This window comes from Arvicola amphibius, chromosome X (genome assembly GCF_903992535.2).
Source record: "Arvicola amphibius chromosome X, mArvAmp1.2, whole genome shotgun sequence".
Classification (NCBI taxonomy): Eukaryota; Metazoa; Chordata; class Mammalia; order Rodentia; family Cricetidae; genus Arvicola; species Arvicola amphibius.
Genome location: NC_052065.1, coordinates 64,214,422 through 64,236,490, shown reverse-complemented (window position 1 = coordinate 64,236,490; position 22,069 = coordinate 64,214,422). Strand labels below are relative to the sequence as shown.

Sequence of the window (22,069 nt, the reverse complement as noted above, 5' to 3'; positions counted from 1 at the left end):
GGAAAGAGGGATAAAGGACATTACAGATGAAATAAAAAAAGCCATACATAAACATTAAGTGTATGTGTGTATATGTAATTTAAATGAAAATGCAAATGAAGTTACATCATGTGTGGCAATAATGCTCCCCAAAAGCTATAGACTACCTAACAAAACCCCCAGCGTCAGGCATGGGATGCCTTTCCTTCAAGTTGTTGATTTGGGGAGTTCAGGAGACTCCCAAAACAATAAAATTATGTGGAAAGTTAAAGACAAAATTAAAAGCAGACCAGCTTGAAAGTGATCGGTGATGGAAAGAAAACACTGGCAGTTGAGATAAAGTTTGAGAATGAATAACACCTTCTGGACCAATTTGATATGGAAAATAAAAGAGAATCAGGATCCTAGTATGAGCCCCAGGCTTTAGAACAAAATGTGGAGGGGTATATTAGTTAGAAGACACAGGAGGAAGGACGAGTGTCATTAGATAAACTGGATTGTAATAGCTTATTGGACTCATAGAGTCCACAAGGCAGAGAGAGTCCTGAGCAGAGATAAAAATCTGATAGCTAGCAGGCATTGTTTAATTGTGCTTTCACACGGAAAATATTAAGATTGTAAAAGGCACAAAACAGAGACAGGTCAAGGACATAAGGATCTATGAACAGACAGGAAAACAAAGACTAAACAGAAGACTTGTCACTGAGACATCAGCAGAGTATAAGGCAGAGTCTCCCAGAAGTCAAAGGGATCAGAAAACTTCCAGAACTAAGTGGTGAACAACAATACCCTGAGTATACTGAGCCTAGAACTGTGGAGAGGTAATTGAAATCAGATGGGAGTGGGCTAAAGCAGGCAGGAGAGACAAAGACGACAGTACCAATAGAAAGTTCTGAAAAGCTGCAAATAGGTAGAGCTATCAGGTCTAGGAACTCTGAGTTGTGGTAAGGGACAAATAACTTAAAATTATATTGTTTTTACCATTCATAAGTAAATAATTCAAGTGGTACATATATTCATGTTTTTCTGTAGCAGATCTCCAGCAATTACTTATGTCGCAAAACTAAAAATTCCATGCTCACTAAACAATACATTCCTATTTCCCCTTCTTCCAAGTTCCTGAAATCACTGTTTAGTTTCTCTGAATTTGACTGTTTAGATGCTCCATATAGGTGGGCTCATGCAGTTTTTCTGTTTTGTGACTGGCTTTTTTCACCTGACCTAAAGACTAACAGGATTTCTTTTGATTTTAAAGCTGAGTGATACTCCACTGTTATATAAGTAGCATGTCTTCTTTGTCCATGGAGAAGCACTTTGGTTACCTTCACCTTTTGACTATTGTGAACATGAGTTTGTTAATACCACCTTGAAATCCTGCCTTCAGTTATATTCCTGAACAGTATGTTTACTCATGTGCTTAATGGATCATATTTTTAAGCTTTTTTGTTCATTTGCAGAATCTCTGGAACTTTAAAAATTATTATTTTCAGTTTGGAGAACCTATACTATTTTCTTAGAAATTGGTCTTACGCAAAGGACTATTGGTGGAGGCAGTAGGTGAATCTCCACACAGACAGACAGCAGAAGTAGAGGTGTTGCCTCCAGGTGCCACTTGTTCTCTTGTACAAAGTACCAGGGTACAGCTGAGAGGAAGATGTACTAAGTCTAACCTTAAGGGAACTTTTTTTTTTGCCGGGTGGTGGTGGTGCACGCCTTTAATCCCAGCATTTGGGAAGCAGAGGCAGGTGGATCTTTGTGTGTTCTAGGCTAGCCTGGTCTACAAGAGCTAGCTCCAGGACAGGCTCCAAAGCTACAGAGAAATCCTGTCTCAGAAACAAACAAGAAAGAAAGAAGGAAGGAAGGAAGGAAGGAAGGAAGGAAGGAAGGAAGGAAGGAAGGAAGAAAGAAAGCTGCTTTTGGGGGCTGGGGAGATGGCTCAGAGGTTAAGAGCACTGCCTGCTCTTCCAGAGGTCCTGAGTTCAATTTCCAGCAATCACATAGTGGCTCACAGCCATCTGTAATGAGATCTGATGCCCTCTTCTGGCCAGCAGCATACATGCAGACAGAACACTGTATATGTAATAAAGAAATAAATCTTAAAAAAAAAGAAAGGAAAAAAAAAACCCTGCTCTTGTGTTAACTAGCCATTCACAGGAGTAGGAGAACCAATTTAAGAAGCATATGGAGGGTTTGCAAGGAACAGCTAAGCTGAGAGTACATGAGTTCATGTGCTACCCAGAGATCTGGATGTAGGGTGGATTGTCCATGTGGATGTTGAATGTTGGCCAATGTAGAAGTCAATAGACCAGAGTATTGTGGCAGAGTAGACTGAAGCTGATTGCCAAATGGCTACATTACAAGTAAATTCAAGAGACGCAACAGGCTTTTTATTTCAGAAAGCAACTTAGGTAATTTGCTTTATTTATTGTTTTAAGTAGATATGTTGCTTTAAATTTTTAAATTAAAAATGTTATGTGAATAGTATATTAGATTTATTTTTAATATTTTAAAATAACATAACTGTTTACTATTCAACTATTTGCAGACAGATATTTGCATTGACCAGTACGTAGATCTTAACAATATTGAGTAAGGCTACTTCTTCCAACTTAAAACTGCAAGAGACAAGACTATCACCTAGAGTTTTCTTCTCAGTGGTAGGCAAGGAAACTAGCCCAGATGGAGTTATTATAATAATTATTTTCACTTATGCCTATTTTTTCTGACTCAAAGCAGCTATTCAAACATTGGAGAGAAGAAAGGATTAGAAGTAAATGAAGTTTACATGGGGTCAATGGACTTTAAGGAAGATGTTCTGAATTAACGCTCAGTGCCTGATGAACAGCACTATACTGATGTCCACTGACAACTGGAAAGGAGGGTCTCAATGGTAAGATTGGAGAAAATACTATAGATGAAAATTCTAATCCTAAGAACAATAGGAAAGTATACAGGCAACAAGAGAACAGTAACATTCTTTCCTGCACACCAGACATGCTTTCTGAAACCAAAAATATCTTAGATAAACTTAAAGAAACAAAATACCAAGAAACAGAAAACTCAGAGGAAGTCCAAAAATCTAGAAAGATTCATCCTGTGATGAGGAAAACGGATAGAAAGGGAAATCACGATTTTATGGGAAATAGGCAAGACAAAGACAAACACTACATTTTCTCACATCTGAAAAATCTAGATTTAAATATGTTTCTGTGTGTGGTCATAGATTAGAAAAGGGAACACAGACATGAAAAAGAGATCTTGGGGAGAAAGAATGATGCAACATCTGTGACAGGAAAGCAGAAAGGGGGCTATGTGGAAGAGGAAGGGGATTAGCAAAATGGGGCAAACGGATGAGGAAGACTGAAGCATGTATCAAAATGCCATAATGCTACCTATTACTTTGCACACTAACTTTAGAAGCTGATTTAAGAAACCTGTATATTTCTACTCTAAACAAGTGCTTCTCAACCTGTGAGTTTTACTACCTACAGGCGTGGTATATATATGTGTGTGTGTGTCTAAAAAGAGTTAATAAATGTAATAGTTTACTTTGTTTCCTTGTGAAAGCACAATCTTTCAACAGTTTTCATATATTTTTCATTGTATCTTGAAAAAAATTTTTCTCTTAAATGTTTCTTCAAACTCCATAGGAAACTTACTGTAGAAAGAAACCCAGTGTGCAACCTAAAGAAAATACTGTGACGTCTTTCTCATAGACAGACACATGAAGTAGATGGTGCAGCAGGTCACTGACAGCCTAAGTGTTCCAGAGAAGAGATAGATCTTGGATTTAACTAGAGATGAAAATACGGCACCATGTGAGATTTTGAGACCTTGTAAATAGGGAAGCAAATATTACCTTTGTATTTTCTCGAGCCATTGATACCATGCTGGAATGCTCTATCCCACCATTTCTGACCACAGCTTTGGTTTTTTCGTTTTGTTTTTTTCTTCTCTCTGCTTATGAGAACAAATTTCAAGAGCAATCATGTCTACTTTGCTGTTCATAGTCCAACAGCTAAGAACTCCATAATAACTATGCCCCAAACAATGTCTACATGGTAGGTATGAGCCTTGATTCCTGCTGAATAACAACTGACCTTGCTATCACTAATTTATACCAGATAGAGTTTCAAGCCTTTCTATATGAGCTGAATTTCCCATTTGAAAACTAAAGATTTTTTTTTTTATCAATGTGTGTTATGGAATAGAATATTTGTTTAACTATGAAAAGATGTGTTGGATTTGATTGTGTTGCAGAATAATTGTTTAGTTCTGTAAAGGTGGATTGCATTTGTTTTTGCTGCATTTAATTATGTAAAAATTATATGTTGCTGTTTTACCTTGCCTGCTTAAGGCACCTGATGGTTCTAATAAAAAGCTGGATGGCCAATAGCTAGGCAGAGGATGAATGGGCGGGGCTAGTGGCAGAGAAAAAAGGGGAGCCAGGCAGTCAGACTTAGAGGAAGCAGGATGGACAGTATGTAGATGAGGTAAATGACCCTCAGGGCAGCACATAGATTAATGGAAATGGGTTAACTTAAGTTAAAAAAAAAAGCTAGCTAGAAACAAGTCTAAGCTAAGGCTGATTATTCATAATTAGTAATAAGTCTCTGTCATGATTTGGGGGCTGGCAGTCCTGCTACAAATGTGTATGCACTTGTGTGTGTTTTTATGTACATGTGAATGCCCATGGAGGCCAGAAGCATCAGATACTCTGGAGTTAAAGTTATAGAAAGTTGTACGCTGCGAGATGTGAATGCTGGAAACACAAATTCAGGTCTTCTGCAAGAACAGCAATCACTCTTAACCACTGAGCCATTTTTCCAGTCCCACTTTTTGATTGTGTATCATGTACTATAATGTAATCATCATACATATTCCATGGCTGGAAAATAATGGGTATTATATGATTGCTGGTTTCAGAGTTCCATTTATAGGCATTCAGGTAAATTTGTTTATTGTGTTTCTTAAATCCTCTGAATTTATTTATTGGCTGTCTTAGGGTTTCTATTGATGTGCTAAGAAACCATGACCAAAAGCAACTGTGAAAGGAAAGGGTTTATTCCTCTTATGTTTTCTTCATCACATTCTTATTTCTGAAGGAAGTTAGGGCAGGAACTCAAGGAAAGAACCTAGAGGTGGGAACTGAAGCAAAAGCAAGTTAAGCTTACTGTTTGCTCCCAAAGGTTGGCTCAGTCTGCTTTCCTATGCCACCAAGGATCACATGCCCAGAGAAGGTACTGCCCCCAGTGAGTTGGGCCCTCCCACATCAATCAATCAATCAAGAAAATTCCCTACAGATTTGTCTCTTAGCCAAACTTTGGAGAGCCATAGTCTTAGCTGAAAATCCCTTTCCCAGATGACTGTAGCTTTTGTCAAGTTTACAGAAAACGTGGCTATTTGATGTGTTGTCTCCCAGTATCTCTCAGCAGTGTGCTGTTCTCCAGAATTCTGCATCCTTCCTAAAGCCTCCCTGCCATCAAGCACAGCTAGCTTTCCCAATGTGTGAGGTGATAAGTTCCTGATCAAATAATACACTTCTGAGCTTCCCATGTGGACTATATTGCTGGCCTTCTAAGGGGCCCACAATCCCTGTAGACATTTTGGTCATTGCTCATGAGGGTGACAAAATCCTAGCTCACTGTGACTAAACATGGGCCTGCCTAAGGTCGGACCAGACCTCTAATTCTTTCTGCTTTCTGTCTCTCTATAGATGCCTTTTAATAATCCAACATGAGGTAAAAAATTAATTCCAACAGGCCAGCCAGAAACTCCAGCCACTGGTTTTTAGTACCCAGTGAACATATTTGCTTTTCAGGAAGGAAAACTCAGAAATCAACATCAAATACTCATAATTCCAACGCATGATAAACTAAATCTTTGAATTAGATTCCTAATTATGCTATTTGTAAAGTCTCATATATGTCTATATAATTATATGTATAATTATGTATATTATATATTCACACATACACCTCTACAATGAGAACAGAACTAGCCATCTTGTAGTAACTACTCATGCAGTTAGCTAACCTAGGAGGCCCACTCAATAAATATATGGCAGTTAGGTATTCATATTTTGGTCACAGAACTCAGTCACTAATGCAACTGTACTTGGAGGTGTGGGTTTGGAAGGTTTTTGGTGGCGAACTCTATAAACAAGATTAGGTGATTGTATAAAGAGACATATCACAGCAAGTGAATTCCTGGACACCTCTTCCATCATGTTAGTCACACACAGTTCCTCTAAGTACCACGAACAATGCTCCATCTTGAAAGCCATGAGAGTGCATAACCAGTTCGTTCCTTTTTCTTCCTTCCCAACCTCTAAAATGAGAAACATTAATTTCTAACGGTTAGAAACTACCCAGCCTGAAATTTTTTACAGCAGCACAAAGTAACTATGCTTATACTATGCTTATATTTACTACTATGCTTATATTTACTATTAATAATCAGCTCTATAAAGAAAATGTGTTCTATGGAAAGCTATAGCTCTGTCTTTTAAAAATCAAAATGCATATCCCAGATAGTATTGAAAGACCCCTACAGCCCCTGCTATAATATCAAAACCCTGCTTGGCTGCTGTAACGCCATTTTGCAAGGCTTACACATAAACAAGTATAAGTTCAGGGTAAAGTCAGTGCCCCACGGTTGCCAAGCAGGATATCTGTGGTCAGAAATCTGGCCTGGGATGGGAACGGAAAATTCTGGGGAAAACCACCTGTGCCCTAGATAAAGCCAACTCAGATATTATCAGACCTCCTGGTACCCGAGGGAAGTTGCCCTCAAGTAAACCATAACCACATTCAACCTGACCAATGAAATCCTTGTAACCTTGCATCTGCTTCTGTACGCCTGCTTCTGCTGCCCTTTTCCCTATAAAAAGGCCCTTCCCCAGCCTGAAGGCGCTGCAAGTCCTCTGAGAGACTTTGTCGCCCACAGGTACCTGTGTCAACTCAATAAACCTCTTGCCATTTGTATCCGTGGTCTCGGCTTGGTCCTTCAGTTGGGGGTCTCTACCTGAGGGAAGGGTCCCTTCGGGGGTCTTTCAGTATACATTAAGTTTATTAATCAAAGAAACAAGTTAAAAACTTTTTTTTCCAAACACTCTTCTACTCCTTAGATTGGCTCAGAATTAGAAAAACCTGGGAGGCCACAGAAATGCCAGAAAATACTGCTGTTTCTATATGGAAGTAGTTCTTGACTGAGGTACCTTTTTTTCTAAACACAAAGGGCGGGGGAAGAGCGGCCCTGCAGGCATTCATGAAACCATGCTGCCACCAAGCGGCTACTGTTTCACGGGTGAAAAAGAGGCCAGAAGAATGTTTTCTTTATCTCCAGACTTTGGCTGTTTGGACTGGAACAGACCAGTGAAGCTCCAAAGAGAGAAAAAGGGAAGGGGAACGCAGAAAACCGACTAAGCCGAAGACCCCTCCACGTGGCTCCTGAGGTTGTCCCGGAAGTGAATTCTAAATTGATTGACAGGTTAGTCACTGCAAGTCAGAGCCTGGAAACCACAGCAACAGTACAGGAAGTCCCGGCTGCTTAAAAGTCGCGGTTCCTGTGCTCGGACCGCCAAGAATGTTGGGAAGCTTGAGTTTGTTTTTCCTGTTTGCAGATAACTCGCCGTTCCTTGTTGCTTGCGAGACCCCGCTCCCTCCGGACGGACTGAGGTGGCTTCCTTTACTGGTAGGAATGAACGCGAGAAGGCTGGAGGTTTCAGTTTTCCGACTTTATCTGAGAAATCCTGGGGAGTAACGCAAAGAGCAACATGGACATGTGCATTGGGCTGAATAGATTTTGGCGGGAAGTTTCTCTGGGCTGGGCTGGGCTGGGCTGGGGTTGTGGGGGTGGAGGGGAAGCCAGTTAGCGCTGGGATTCTGAGGGCGTAATTCATGCATCTGTCCAGATATCCGTCTGTGCTTTTCGTTGAGGAAACATCTGACCTTATGATGTGCCGGATCCTGGAGACCCGAGACACATCGGCTCGCTTTTCAGGTACAATTCATTCTGATAGGTGGAGACATGATAAGCAAATTATTGGCTTAATTTCAGATAAACATGAGTAATAGAAAATGAAACAAGCCCAAACAAAATACAGTGTATGTATCTACCTTCATTTGACCTAAGCGGTCAGATCCTGCTTTCTCCAGGAATGATGATTGAAAACAGTAGGAATGGTGTGGTATGGCTTTAACGAGATAGAATAGATTAAAATACAGATGTTGGGCTGGAGAGATGGCTCAGCCGTTAAAGGTTAGACTCACTGCCAAAACACAGATGTTTACTGCTTCATCGTCTTCATTCTGGGCTTTGAAAACTAGCCTCCGAGTAGAGATACTACTAGAAAAGTTTAGTGGGGTGCAGAAGTGCAAGCACTAGAGCTTGGGTAGCAGTGCAGGCTAGGTTAGGGCTTTGAGCATTTGGATTCAAGCTCCCAAATAAAATTCCCACTCATGAGACTCCAAATAATACTAAACCCCAGAGTCCCTTTGGTGGGGAAGTTATTCCCTTCCTTTTTGTGTATTCCCTTCCTTTTTGTGTTCTGCTTTCCTGTCTTTATGGGTCCCAGGATCTCATCCTTCCAGACTGGGTGTCTGTGGGCTTCCCTTTGCTGTGAGGAAGGAGTGTGGCACAGACAGATCTCCAGGGCATCAGTGCAATGCCAGTGGAGTTTTAATTCTGGTTAAGAGTTTGGCATGGGGCCTCGCTGCAATGTGATCATGACGGGTGTTTTAAAGAATCCTATGGTTCAGCATGGTGCAGCCATGACAATAACTACATGGCAGATTGAGTAAAATAAACATAGGCCTATATTGTTGGTGGGCAAAACTGGAATCCCTCCAGTTATGTCTACATCTTACAGTTAGCTCCTTGTTCAGTGTCCCCCTTCCTATTTCCTCACTATCTCCTCCCTCCTCTCTACCTATCCCTCCCAGTCTCAGTTCACCTTCCCCCAGTCCCCTTCCCTCCCTTTAATAGGGTTTGAAGTAACTTAGGCCGATTTGCCATCCTTCCCCCAAGTGCCGAGATTACAGGTATATATTCTAGCATCACACTTGACCTGGTTCTCCCTTTGTAGGTTTGGGATGCACAAAGATGAGAAATAAAAAGGAAAAAGATTTCCAGAAAGAAGCCATAAGATTCAAGGTATCACAGTCCAAGCTAATGTCCACAGATTCTTGACTAAATGATCTGAGAAAATTGGATTCATGACAAACGAAGCTTACTAGACTAAGGCAAGGTAAATGGCTAAGTAGTCAGGGAGGCATGAGCTGGGCTTTGCAGGGGAGGGTTGAGAATGGCAGGTGGCTTGGCACATTGCTGTAGTATAAGGTACAGCCTGGAAAGATTTCTGCATTTCCTGCTTAAAGACACCTCACTCCTTGACTTTAGTTGGAATATTAAGGACACCCAGCTGTTTCTTTAGTTCAAAACAGTTCTTGTCCCATTGTGTTGGATGTCAGCTTGTAGTATATAATATAGTATGTAGTTCTTTCTTCAGTCAGCATCCACTTCGTCCGGATACAGGCCATAGGGTGAAAAGTCATCTTTGTTCTAAATACTATGATTTAAGATTGTCTGTACTTTATGCATAATTTAGGTCCATTATTTTGAGGATAGAAATTCTTTATGGTTGGGAAAGGAAAGTTAGAGGAAGATGTAATATCATGTCATGGTATGTTTTGAGCCATAATCATTACTGGTTGGTTGTTTGCATCCATTTGTGGCTTACCAAATGCTAACTCACACTAAGGGCTTTTTCCATGTTCCTCCTTCAAATGACCTGGACACATTGCTAGCTGAACTCTTTAAATATAAGAAACTCAGGCTGACGTAATTGCAGCAGTTTAACAACAAAGAAATACAGCCGTGGTTACAGTCTTGTAGCACAAATTTTAGGTGGTATTAATAATAAAAACCCAGAGTCAGATAATAGGAGTAAAAACTGAAGAAACAGAAACAGCGGCCAGCCACTAGAGTTCGTATCTCTACCAAAGCTCAGACCAAAGTGGCGTTGATCCTGTCCTCAGACTGACTGCCTCAGACAGCTCTGAGCTCCTGTCTCCTCCTGCTTTATATTCTTCTCTATACCCAGCCACATCACTCCTGTCTCTGGGCATGGGATCCCAAGTGCTAGGATTACCTTTGTGTGTTTTGTTTCTCTTTTAGACTGGATCAATTTACTGTAGCCCAGGGTGTCCTTGAACTAACAGAAATCTCTCTGCCTCTGTTTCCTGAGTCCTGGGATTAAAGGTGTGTGTCACCACTCCTGGCCTCTAGTGGCTTAGCTCTGCACTCTGATCTTCAGGCAAGCTTTATTTATTAAAACACAAACAAAATAGCACTACACAGTCCAGCCTCATCTCTAGCCCAGTGTTTCTACAAGCATAGTTCCCCAGACCAACAACAATGGCATCACAAGAAGCCTTGTCAGAAGTGCAAAGCCTAGACTCATTAAATCAGAAACTGGGTTTTGGGCCCAGCCATTTATGTTTTATGTATTTTTCAGTAACCAATAAAACTGATTTTTTTTTTTTCAGGAACTTTGATTCACTTACACATCACTTGCAGTGTCTGAGTCATAGGCTGGTCCGTTGACCGTGGTATAGCCCCTGTGCTGTATTTTACCCTGGCTTTCCTAGGTGAGCTTGCTTATTAATGAAGTGAAGGATTAGCCTCTTTAAAGTCCTGCCTTCTAAGAGCAGACAGGCTATAGGACCTACTTACCTCCATTGTCTATTTTTTTTTTCAAGTAGCTCTTTGAACAGAAAGATGATAGAGAAATCTAAGATACAGGAGAAGGGAACAGAAAGGACCCAACAAGCATGAACCAGACTGGGGTAACTAGAAGATTCTAATTTTGGCACCAGGAAGAAATTCTTCCCATGCTTCATTTGGGAAATGCTGGGCCCTGGTGGAAAAAAAAAAAAGAGGTAAGAAGCAGTCTAAATATTAACTCTCCGAATTAGATGATGTGTGCTTATTGTCCAGTAATTACCTCAAATAATTCAAGATAATTTTTGGAATTGTTTGGATTAGAATGTTGTAAATGAAGAGTATGGATGATCTTACTACCAAACTAGTGATAAATTAAGATTGGTCTGCTTCTCCAAACATGTGTTATGTGGGCGTGGTATCCAAGTAATTTCTATTTGGGATGCTATATGTTCTCAACTGTTGAGCGAACTCCTGTTAAAGGGCACATTTCCTGGTTTCTAAGGCATAGGACTGCTTCTAGGAAGCTCCTTGTCTTCTAGTGTAAGTGATTTGGTGTGTTTGTTATAGATACAACAAATGAGGACAAAGCAAAAACAGATTGTGCCTGATTTGTGTCAGAGTGGAGCACAGAGGACTTCTGGATTAGGTGGAGAGAATACCCAGGCATCTCCATGGCCCTGCTGATGGTTCCAGAACTTCATCCAGTCAGTGATGAGCTACATGTACACCTGGAGGAGGTAGGCTACCTACAGGATATCCTGTGGGCCGGGCAGTACAAGAATGTAAGGTGCTGCTCCTTAAAGCCCCAACTCTTGGCCAATGAGCTTCTAAAAGAGAGACTTCATAGATTCTGAGGTGTTTTTTTCCCCCCATTTTATTTTCATTAGTGTTATTTTGTCTGCATGTATGTGTGAGGCTGTGAGATCTTGGAGTTAGACAGTTAGCTGCCATGTAGATGCTGGGAATTGAACCTGGGTCCTCTGGAAGAGCTCTTAACCGCTGAGCCATCGCTCCAGCCCCTAGATTCTGGTTCTTGAAGGCTTCTGGAGAACATGAGGGCAGCTAGTATCCAGAAATAGAGCTGTTGCTCCAAACAGGCCAACTGTCTGGGATTATAATTGTCCTTATTGTGATAGGAATGTCCTTATTGACAGGAATGGTGGCTAAGAAGCACAACACTATGTGTGTTAATAGATAGGGACCATACAGCGATGTCAGATTGGCCACTACTTTATTTAGTTCATAGCAGTCTAGAAAAACTATCTGTATATCCTCCCTAGAATGTCAGAAACTACAAAGGGAGGGACCAAAATTGTTGTGGAATGCCAAGGTTTCCTCCCTAAAAGTGAAGGGGAGCATCTCTGCCCAATGATGGAATGAAAGGAGATCCTGCCTAGAGCACAGAGTAGGGGCAAACAGTAGCCATAGTAGAATCAGTGTGATCCAAGATAGGCCCTTCTACCCACTGAGATATTGGAGGAGAACGCTCTGTTTCCATATGCCTCGGCACCTGGCTTTTTTGGGTGGTAGTGGAGGAGGCGCTTTCACAGTCTTCTTTGTAGCCACAGTTTCAATTTCTTAGGACATTAAATAGACAGTGAATCGATTTTTGCTTTTCTCTGCTCACTAGAAGGTCAGTTGGATCAGGATGACTTGTTATCTTTAGTGTGCGTTTTATTGTTGACTAATTTTTCCTGTTGGGACTGGCTGTAGGGGTTCCATTCACGATTGCTGAATGAACAAACATATATTGCAAATATTGTGTTTTTACTGGCTATTTTTTAATCCAGTGAAGAATGAGTGAGATATGAAAGTGCCCCATAACATTATTTTTCTCTTCGGCTTTTTGTTCTTGTACCATCATGGACAAAATAAAATAAAGCAAAGAATAATATTTGTAATATATACGACAAGCAAACAGTAAATAACCCTAAGAAAAAAATGCTGGATATGATGGTGGAGCCCTATAACAGAAACACTCAGGGGATTGAGTTTGGGGCAAGTGGATCACTCAAAGTTCAAAATAGCCTCCTTGACTACACAGTGAGATCCTGTTTCAAAACGAAAAATACATTTTTTAAAAAGGGCTCAATTGGTAGAATACTTCTCTAGAAGTCTTGAGACGTAGCACCCGATAAACCTGGTGTGGTAGTAATCTTAGCATTCTAGAGGTGGAAGCAAGAAGATTAGAAGTTTGAGGTTATCCTTGGCTACATAGGGAGTTCAAGGCCAGCTTGGGCTAGAGACCTTGTGAAGGAAGGGAAGGAGATAGGGAGGTAGGAAAGGAAATAATAACATGTCATATAGCAAAATAGTAAATAAAACACATTAATAGCATAAATATATATACATTGTTTGTGAGCAGTTTCATGTGCGAAGTAAATGGCTTTGGTTAAACTACTCAGAGTGAGAGTAAGAACCAGTCTCCACAAATCTTGTATACCATGTTATGATTAGCATTAAAAAAAAGTCCACTCATGACATGGAATCTTTCCTGAGGAAAGTTCATGTCAGGGAAAAGGGTGGTGGTTCCTTTTGAGCAGTTAGCTGGATCTGATTTAAGCGATGCCCCGAGTCTTTCGGGGATCACATTTCCCTTTTTACTTACAACTGTTTAACTAGCAAGCTTAAGTCCACATCTCTGGCCATCTGAGAGCTGATATCTAAAACCTTATACATGCATTCTGTTCAGATCATTTATCCGAAGCCCTTGTTTGGGATTTCAGTTCTTCATTGAAAATATTTTAAAGCCACATCCTTCAAATTGATACATTTCTTGTTCTGCACAAGGCATTACAGGAACAGACTGGCTTCCGATGCCACACAGGGGAAAAGGCCAGTTAGCTAATAAGCCCTTACAGGACTGAACCCCATTTCACTCTAGCTAACCTTTCACAGTTTTTCCATTTAAAATTACTTTTGAGATTCATACAAGTATACAAATGTATTTTAGTTGTATCTAGCCCGACTCTCCGACTCCTCCCAGATACTCTCCATGTCCTTTTTTTCCCCCTGAAACTGGCAGCCACCAGTAACTCATGAGCCTTGTAAACCCTTTATCTCTCTCTTGATGGCAAGTTATGGTGACTTTCTTAAGTTAGCATGCCCTGTGTTTATTCTGTACATGTTTTTACACACATTTGTGAATGCAAAGATTCCCTCACTGGAGTATTACGTAGTCTTACAGCAGAAGTATGAATGAACCTGGAGGATATTCGTGGAGTACGCTGACTACAGAAAAACGACTGTTGTTTTAGATAACGTATATGTAGAATCTCACAATTGTGGAACTCACAAGAGTAGTGAATATTTGGATAGTTACCAGAGGGTGGGGTGGGGGGCAGGTGATAAACAAGACGACATGGTGGTCAAAAGATGCAGCCTTCACTTAGAACAAGAGGACAGTTTGGGGGACCTATTGTTCAGCATGGAGACTGTCTATTTTAGGTTTGTGAAGTCGTTTTTTATGGTCTCAGTAATAAAATAAATCTGTTGATGGATGTTTTCATTATTTTAATTGAAGCGTTTCACTTTGTGTATATATATATATCAAATCACAGGCTGCAGATATGCTCAGTGGATAAAGTACTTGTCGTGCCAGTATGAAGAACCGAGTTCAGATCTCCACAGCCTTGTAGAACCTGGCATGGTAGGTAGCATTTGTCTGTAATACCATTGTTCCTATTGTGATGGAAAACCCTAGAGCTACATAATAGGAACAAAGAAGTTATTTTTCCTATAAATTGTTTCTTCTCCCTTCTTCATCTTTTTGCTACTTGCCTAGGAAATGTTCCTGACCAGCTGTAATCGAATATGGGTATAGACAGTTTTCTACAACAGACTACATATCAACTTTTTCATCTCTTTATTACCTGCATTGTATGCTTGAGCTTTGCTATGAGTACAAGACTGATTATCAAGCAGTGGTAATTAATTAATTATCATTATTAAAGTCATTGTGAGATATAACTGCTTGGTTTTTTTTTTTTCTTTCTTTTCTTGAGACTAGAATCTATCTTGAAGCCCTGGCTGTTCTGGTACTCACTCTGTACACAACACTGGCCTTGATTTTGAGATCCTCCTGCCTCTGCCTCCTGAGTACTAGTATTAAAGGAGTGCAGTACCACACCTAGCCAGTTTTTTTGCATTTTTAATACATTTTTATTGATATTTATTGGGAGCTCTACATTTTTCTCTGCTCCCCTCTTCCTGCCTCTCCCCCCCCCATCCTCCCCCAAGGTCACCATGCTCCCAGTTTACTCAGGAGATCTTGTCTTTTTCTACTTTCTATTTTTCCTATGTAGATTAGATCTATGTAAGTCTCTCTTAATGTCTGTATTGTTGTCTAAGTTCTTTGGGATTATTAAGGTTTGTAGGCTGGCTTCTTTGCTTTATGTTTAAAAACCACCTGTGAGTACATGTGATAATTGTCTTTCCGTGTCTGGGTTACCTCACTCAAAATGCTCTATCCATTTTCCTGCAAAATTCAAGCTGTTATTTTTTTTCTGCTGTGTAGTATTCCATTGTGTAAATGTACCACATTTTCCTTATCCATTCTTTGGTCGAGGGACTTTGAGGTTGTTTCCAGGTTCTGGCTATGACAAAGTTGCTATGAACATAGTTGAGCACATGTCCTTGTGGCACGATTGAGCATCCTTTGGATATATACCCAAAAGTGGTATTACTGGGTCTTGAGGAAAGGTTTCCTAATTTTCTGAGAAATTGCCACACTGACATCCAAAGGGGCTGTACCAGCTTGCATTCATTGCTACCAGCAATGCAGAAGTGTTCCCTTTTCCCCACAACCTGTCCAGCATAAGTTGTCATCAGTGTTTTTGATCTTGGCCATTCTTACAGGTGTAAGATGCAATCTCGGAGTTGTTTTGATTTGCATTTCTCTGATGACTAAGGATATTTGAACATTTCCTTAAGAGTCTTTCAGCCATTTTAGATTTCTTTGTTGAGAGTTCTCTGATTAGGTCTGTACTCCATTTTTTAATTAGATTATGTGATCTTTTTGTGTCCAATTTCTTGAGTTCTTTGTATATTTTAGAGATCAGACCTCTGTCTGATGTGGGGTTAGTGAAGATCTTTTTCCATTCTGTAGGCTGTCGTTTTGTCTTGTTGACCGTGTCCTTTGTTTTACACAGTTGCTAGATTCTTAATTTTGTTTTTGGATGGCTTGTTGGAGCCCACAAGACTACAGTAAATGCACAGCTGACAGAGCAATAGACTAATCCACGGGAAGTGTATACCTACATGTCCACATGGAATAGCCTGTTTTACAGAGATGTGGGAACACTTGATTTTGGAAAAGTTGCTGTCATGTCTGTAAAAAACCTTGTGAGGCCACGATTCTCCCTCCAAAATGGGATTTATTCCCAAAACAGCAGTGTAAGGTCTGCTGGGGCAACTGAATGACCTTGCTCCATTCCCCAACACCTGAGGCCTTAGGGCAGTAACATTCACTGTTCTAACAGTCGACTTTAAAGTCAGTTCCACAAAATCATCTGCTAACAGATCGCCTCAGAAATGTCTATAGAAGACAAGCACTGTGCAGGAAGGTAGCATGCCCCATCCTTACTGGACAGACAGGTCTGGGTGTGGGTGTGGCCTAGGTTCAGGGCCAGTTAGTAACTTCCATCTAAATGATTTGGAATGTCAGGTATTTCCCCTTGGATTCTGGCTATTTCTCTGTGTGCTGCTTTTCCAGGTTCTACCTGCTCTTTTTTTCTTTGTTTTGTTTTGTTTTTTGTCTTTTCGTTTTTTAGAGAAGAGTTTCTCTGTAGCTTTAGAGCCTGTCCTGTAACTAGCTCTTGTAGACCAGGCTGGCCTTGAACTCTTGGAGATCCACCTGCTTCTGCCTCCTGAGTGCTGGGATCAAAGGTGTGTGCCACCACTACCCTGCATCTTCAGCCCCTAAAGAGGAGCCTCTCTCTCTCTCTCTCTCTCTCTCTCTCTCTCTCTCTCTCTCTCTCTCTCTCTCTCTCTGGCTTCTCGTCTACCTGCCCTTTTTTGTGATTTTGATATGCATATTATCATTGTCTTTGCCTATGGAATTTTCCAACTATATCTGTAAAAACTAGAAACCTTGTGGAGATCACCCCTTATTCTTCTCCTTGCTGCTTTTTTGTGCAAAGGAATAAAGAACATGTAGTGGGAATGTACGTGAGTTGTATTCTGTTTACCCTCAGATCCATTTGCTAGTTTTCACCTGCCATAGCAAATCTTTCTGGGACCTCTTCCCCCCCCCCCCCCCCGAGGTTTAATTGGTTTAACCACAAAATAAACCTCAATAATGGCTGTCACCTTTAGCACTGTTTCTCTCTGTGTGTGAATATACTTGTGTGGGGGGGCTAGAGAGATGGCTCAGAGGTTAGGAGCACTCATTGTTCTTCCAGAGGTCGTGAGTTCAATTCCCAGCACCCACATGGTGGCTCACAACCATCTATCATAGGATCTGGTGCCCTCCTCTGGCCTGCAGGGATACATGCACGCAGAACACTGTGCATAATACATAAGTTTAAAAAAAAGGAAATGTTTTAAAAAATATACTTGTGTGTGTGTGTATGTGTGTCTGTGTGTGGATAGATGCATGTGCCTATTATTTGGTTGGAAACGTCACCTCAGCCCCTAACATCCTTATCCAAAGAGTCTAGAACTTTTGAGTGGAGCTTTACCCCAACTCCTGGCATCCATTTTGGAATGTTGGGTGGAAAAGCTCCATTTCAAGCCTCCCCTTCCTTGGGAGTTGCTACTGTCCAGACTCCGCCTCTGAGAAGGCCACCAAAAGGCAACCCCTCTCTAGAGAGGGTCAAGACCACTCCCACAGGCTATTTAAACTGCCTCTCCCAGAATAAACACATGCTCATTCAGGTTGACCTTTCCCTGCTCTGTGTTTTCCTGGAGGGCCACTCTGGAGAGCTGGCACCATTAAACCTGGGTTTTTTCTAATTTGGTCTGATTTGGATTATTCTGTTGACTGAGAGGTTTGTCAGGCCAAAATAACACCTATATGTGCCCATGGTGAAAATTAGGTGTGTTTTTCTCCATCACTCCCCACCTCATTATTTATTCCCTTTTTCTTTCCCGTGGCTGTGTGAGTGGTTTGTGTGTGGGCATGTATATGTGGGGATCCTTAGGTGTCATCTTTACACATTGCTGCTGCGTACACCAAGTCAGCTGGCTCTTGAGACATGGAGAGTTTCTTCCTCCCACTTTGCTGTAGGAGCACTGAGATTTCAGATGCATGCTACTGTAGTAGGCTTTGTGTGAGTTCCAGGGACTCCATCTCAGGTCCTTGCACTTGTACAGCAAGTACTTTCCCTGCTGATCCTCACCCCAGCCTCTATGCAGTGTTTCTGTTCTGAAATACATGGCTCATGGACTTGTAGTTTTTTTAGGCAACCTAAATTCTGCCTTTACTTTGAGTCATTTTTCTCGTGCCATACTAATGTCTCTGTAGCATTCCAAATAAGCACCCTGTTGTCAAAAAAACATGTTTTTAAGCAGATGAAGATTTTCCAAGTGACTCAGAAACAGTATCTCAGTGTGGCCTTGTTTCTAACCCCTAATGTGATGGTATTTAGTTATGGATATTAAGAAAATAGTTAATAGTTAAAATAGTCCTGAATGTGTCACCCTTGTGAATTGGATTATCTCCCTTACAACAAGAAGCCAGAGAACCAGCTCTTTTACCATGTGCATATACAGATGTTAACAGTTTGAGGATAGGAAGAAAATACTCATCAGATCCCAGCTGTGCTGCCTCTGTGATTTCCGACTTCCAGGCTCCAGCACAGTGAGGGATGTTTACTTCCTTTTATTGTATCCTTGATAATCAGCCTTGAGGACGAGTCTGATTAACAGCTAGTGGTAGACAGTGATCAGCTTATATCTGACTCCCATTCATGAAGTAATTGGGACAGATAGCTGCTTGCTTCCTGATTCATTACTTTGGCTGTTTTTGCATGTCATCTAGTATATAATAGTTCATAATAGCAGTCAAAATTAGCATAAGCCTGTAATTCAGTGAAAGTGCATTTGGGCACTGTATCCTAAAAGAGATTCAAGAGTTAGAAGATTAGATTAGGTAATACCAAACACTTTCTCGGCCAGGCAAGTTTGTCTTTTCTATATTGCAACCATTTGAACAAGGAAAGGGCTAACTCTGCTTCCTTCATCTCCAGGCATAGAAGTAAAGTCTCAGGATATTCTCTGTGGAAGTCTGTGTTCTGTCTAGAACAGTGGTTCTTAACCTTCCTAATGCTACAAGTCTTTACTATGGCTCTTCATGTTGTAGTGACCCCCAATTGTAAAATAATGTTCATTGCTACTTCATAACTGTAATTTTGCTACTGTTATGAATCATAATGTAAATATCTGATATGCAATTCCTGTGAAGGGGCCATTTGACCCCCATAGGGGTCATGACTCACAAGTTGAGAACCATTGGTCTAGAGCTAAACTGAGGCAACCATGGGCAAAACCCAGTCCTCTTCTACAGAACAGCTTAACAGCCCAGGGCCTCCCAGGTCTGCATTCTGGCAGTCTACTCATCTAAAGTAGGAAGACCACACGTAGGTTTTACATACTGACTAAGGAATCAATGGCTGTTTACACTAAGATGCTCAAGTACAAACCTGGGAAACATGGTTTTTTTTTTAGTTTTTTTTTTTTTTTTTTTAGTTTTTCGAGGCAGGGTTTCTCTGCAGCTTTGGAGCCTGTCCTGGAACTAGCTCTTGTAGACCAGGCTGGCCTCGAACTCACAGAGATCCGCCTGCCTCTGCCTCCCGAGTGCTGGGATTAAAGGAGTGCGCCACCACCGCCCGGCTAACATGTTTCTTATTAAAGGATTATACAGGTGACCTGAAGAGTTATTATTTTATTCTGATGCTGAACTCCATGGAGACAGTTATTTAGGTGTTTTTCTCTAGTGTGGTTTGGAGAGCACATTACTTAGTAGCCATAGAAGTTTCTATCATTGAAATTTTGGAAAGATCCATGAATATGAAGTATTTCTCTTAATGTGCCCCCTTAAATTACTTTAGGATTTCTAGCGCTGCCCTCCTAAATTCCCAGGAGTTTTATTGAGGTATTCAGTGAGCCTACACATACGTGAGCATCTCACTGTTGGTAGCACTCAGGTTCATCTTCTGGTTTATGTGGTGATGTTTGTGCTCTAACGAAGCTTGCCTGAAGATCAGAAGGCAGAGCTAGCGACTAGTTAACCGCAGAAGTCTGGAGTTCTTTACAGAGAGGAAGTGATATGGCTAGGTGGAGAGACGAATATAAGGCAGGAGGAGACAGGAACTGAGGGCTTAGCAAGGCAAGAGTTGGCTGTGGCTTGCTCCTCTGTCTCTCTGATCTTTCAGCATTTACCCCAATTTCTAGCTCTTAGGTTTTTATTATTAAAACCAACTAGAACTCATATAACAGGTTTATATTTCTGTATTCAGCTTATTCTACATAAGACAGGTTTCATTTTGAAAATTTCTCCAAACATTTTATTTGTAATCTGATCATCAGCCTCGGTCTGCATCCTCTGTGATATCTGTTGATTGAGATTTGATCTTTCCTCTCTTTTAGACTCCTTCAGACAGCTTGGAACAGGACCCAGACCTTCAGGAAGAGTTTCTCTTGGCTTGTCATCCCTGGTCGCTTCTGTTCTTGTGTGTTCACAGTTCTCTCATTGTCTTTGTCATAATCCTGATACCTTTTCACCTTGTGTGTGCACTCTCGTGTGTCCATTTCCTTTAATGTGATACTCTGCTTGGTTAGGAGCTGGATTCTGAATTCCTACCCACGCAGTCTCATCATCAGGCTGGCTCTCTGCAGCTCTGCTAGCTGAGTATGCTTTTTGAACATATACATTGAATTGGAAAAAAAAATTATGTCTCTGGAAGAAGGTCACACTTAGCCTATTCATTCCTCTGCACAAACCACTGTCACCCTGAGCAACACAATTAATAATGTTAAACTTTTATGAGTTATAGGATGTTTAACCTTGAAGCAATTTAAGAAAACAGGCTTAGCAAGGTAAAATCATCTTCCCAAGGTCACACAAAGGTTCTGGTAAGTTATACTTTGTGTTTATTTGATTCCAGGAACTTTTTATTTCCTCCCTGGTTTCTTCAATAACCCATTGGATATTCATGAATGTGTCCATCTCTATATGTTTGTGTGGTTTCTGTAGTTTTTCCTTACTGTTGATTTCTAGTTTATTTAGGTCTGATGATATTTAGAAAGTCTTTTCAGTTCTTTTATATTTGGTAAGGGATTGGTTTGTAGCATAGAATGTAGTCTACTGTAGATAATGTACTATGGACTGCTGAGAAGAATCTGCTCTTTCCCTTTTAGGTGAAATGTTCTGTTTATATCTGGTCTGTGGTGTAGCTTAACTCTGTGGTTTGTTGGCTTTTGTCTGGGTGTCCTATTTGAAGATGAAAGTGGGATATAATAAAATCACCCAGTATGATTGGATCAGGACTATGGAACTTGAAGCCCCACCTTTTGGCTCATAAATATTTATAATTGTTATAGTTTTTTAATTCCACTTATTCACACACAGTGGCCTACTTTAACTCTTCGAATAATTTTTGCTTGAAGTCTTTTGTGAGGTGTCAGGACAACTTTACTAGCCTCTTTTCAGTTTCTGTTCATGTGATAAATTTTTTTTTTTTTGATTTTCCATTTGTATGTGAATATCAGTGATGTGTATTTCTTGGAGACAACATATACCTGAATCTAGATTTTTTTTTATAATTCTGGTTTTTATTAGAGAATATATCTAAAATACATTATCCATTAAGTTATGATATACTCTGTATTACAACTATACCAATTTTACACCTTATTTGCCTCTAAAATTAAGGTCACTAAGTTACAACATAATTCAAATTTAAGATAACATTGCTACAAATATATAAGCATATTAAAAGTTTTTCTTTAATATAACATCTTAAAATAGTGAACATTTATATAATTTATAATCATAAAACTGTAACCATTTTACCTGATTTGCTTAAATTATCTCAGTTTGTCTCATGATATAGACTTGTAACCAGTCATTCTACTTTCCTATGTTTTAAAAATAGCATTTTACCAAACAAGCCTGAGTACTCATTATCCTATGGCTGTGAAGAAAGGCAAGAATCCATTTCTGTCTTTTGCATTAGATTGCTATGACTGATTGGGTGTGCCATGAGTCAGCTACCAACCTGCCACCATACTACCACCATGGGAGACACCTGAGACTTCTTCACATTTGATTAATAAGCGCAACAGGTGAGAGACGCAAAGGTGGGATCCAAATCACCAAGGTTGAATTGTGCTCAGCTACAGAGAGGCGGCCACACTTTTA

General features: G+C 40.5%; 1 protein-coding gene and 1 long non-coding RNA gene across 3 annotated transcripts; both read left to right on the top strand.

The window, feature by feature from the left end:
• Positions 1–2,835: 2,835 nt before the first annotated feature.
• Positions 2,836–4,563, top strand: LOC119804310 (ASNSD1 upstream open reading frame protein-like; the record flags this gene model as incomplete). The annotated part of the gene is made up of 1 exon (XM_038315767.2): positions 2,836–4,563. A coding segment is annotated over one exon (372 nt), but the record flags the coding sequence as incomplete, so codon positions are not given.
• A 2,988-nt stretch (positions 4,564–7,551) lies between these two features.
• LOC119805533 lies at positions 7,552–21,993 on the top strand. Of its 2 annotated transcripts, none has more exons than XR_005283913.1 (7): positions 7,552–7,674; positions 7,895–7,983; positions 9,068–9,135; positions 10,530–10,631; positions 10,746–10,922; positions 11,275–11,444; positions 21,885–21,993. It is a non-coding gene; the product is annotated as an uncharacterized LOC119805533 (long non-coding RNA). The 2 variants fall into 2 exon arrangements; XR_005283912.1 differs by having other exon boundaries at positions 9,068–9,229.
• Positions 21,994–22,069: the final 76 nt, after the last annotated feature.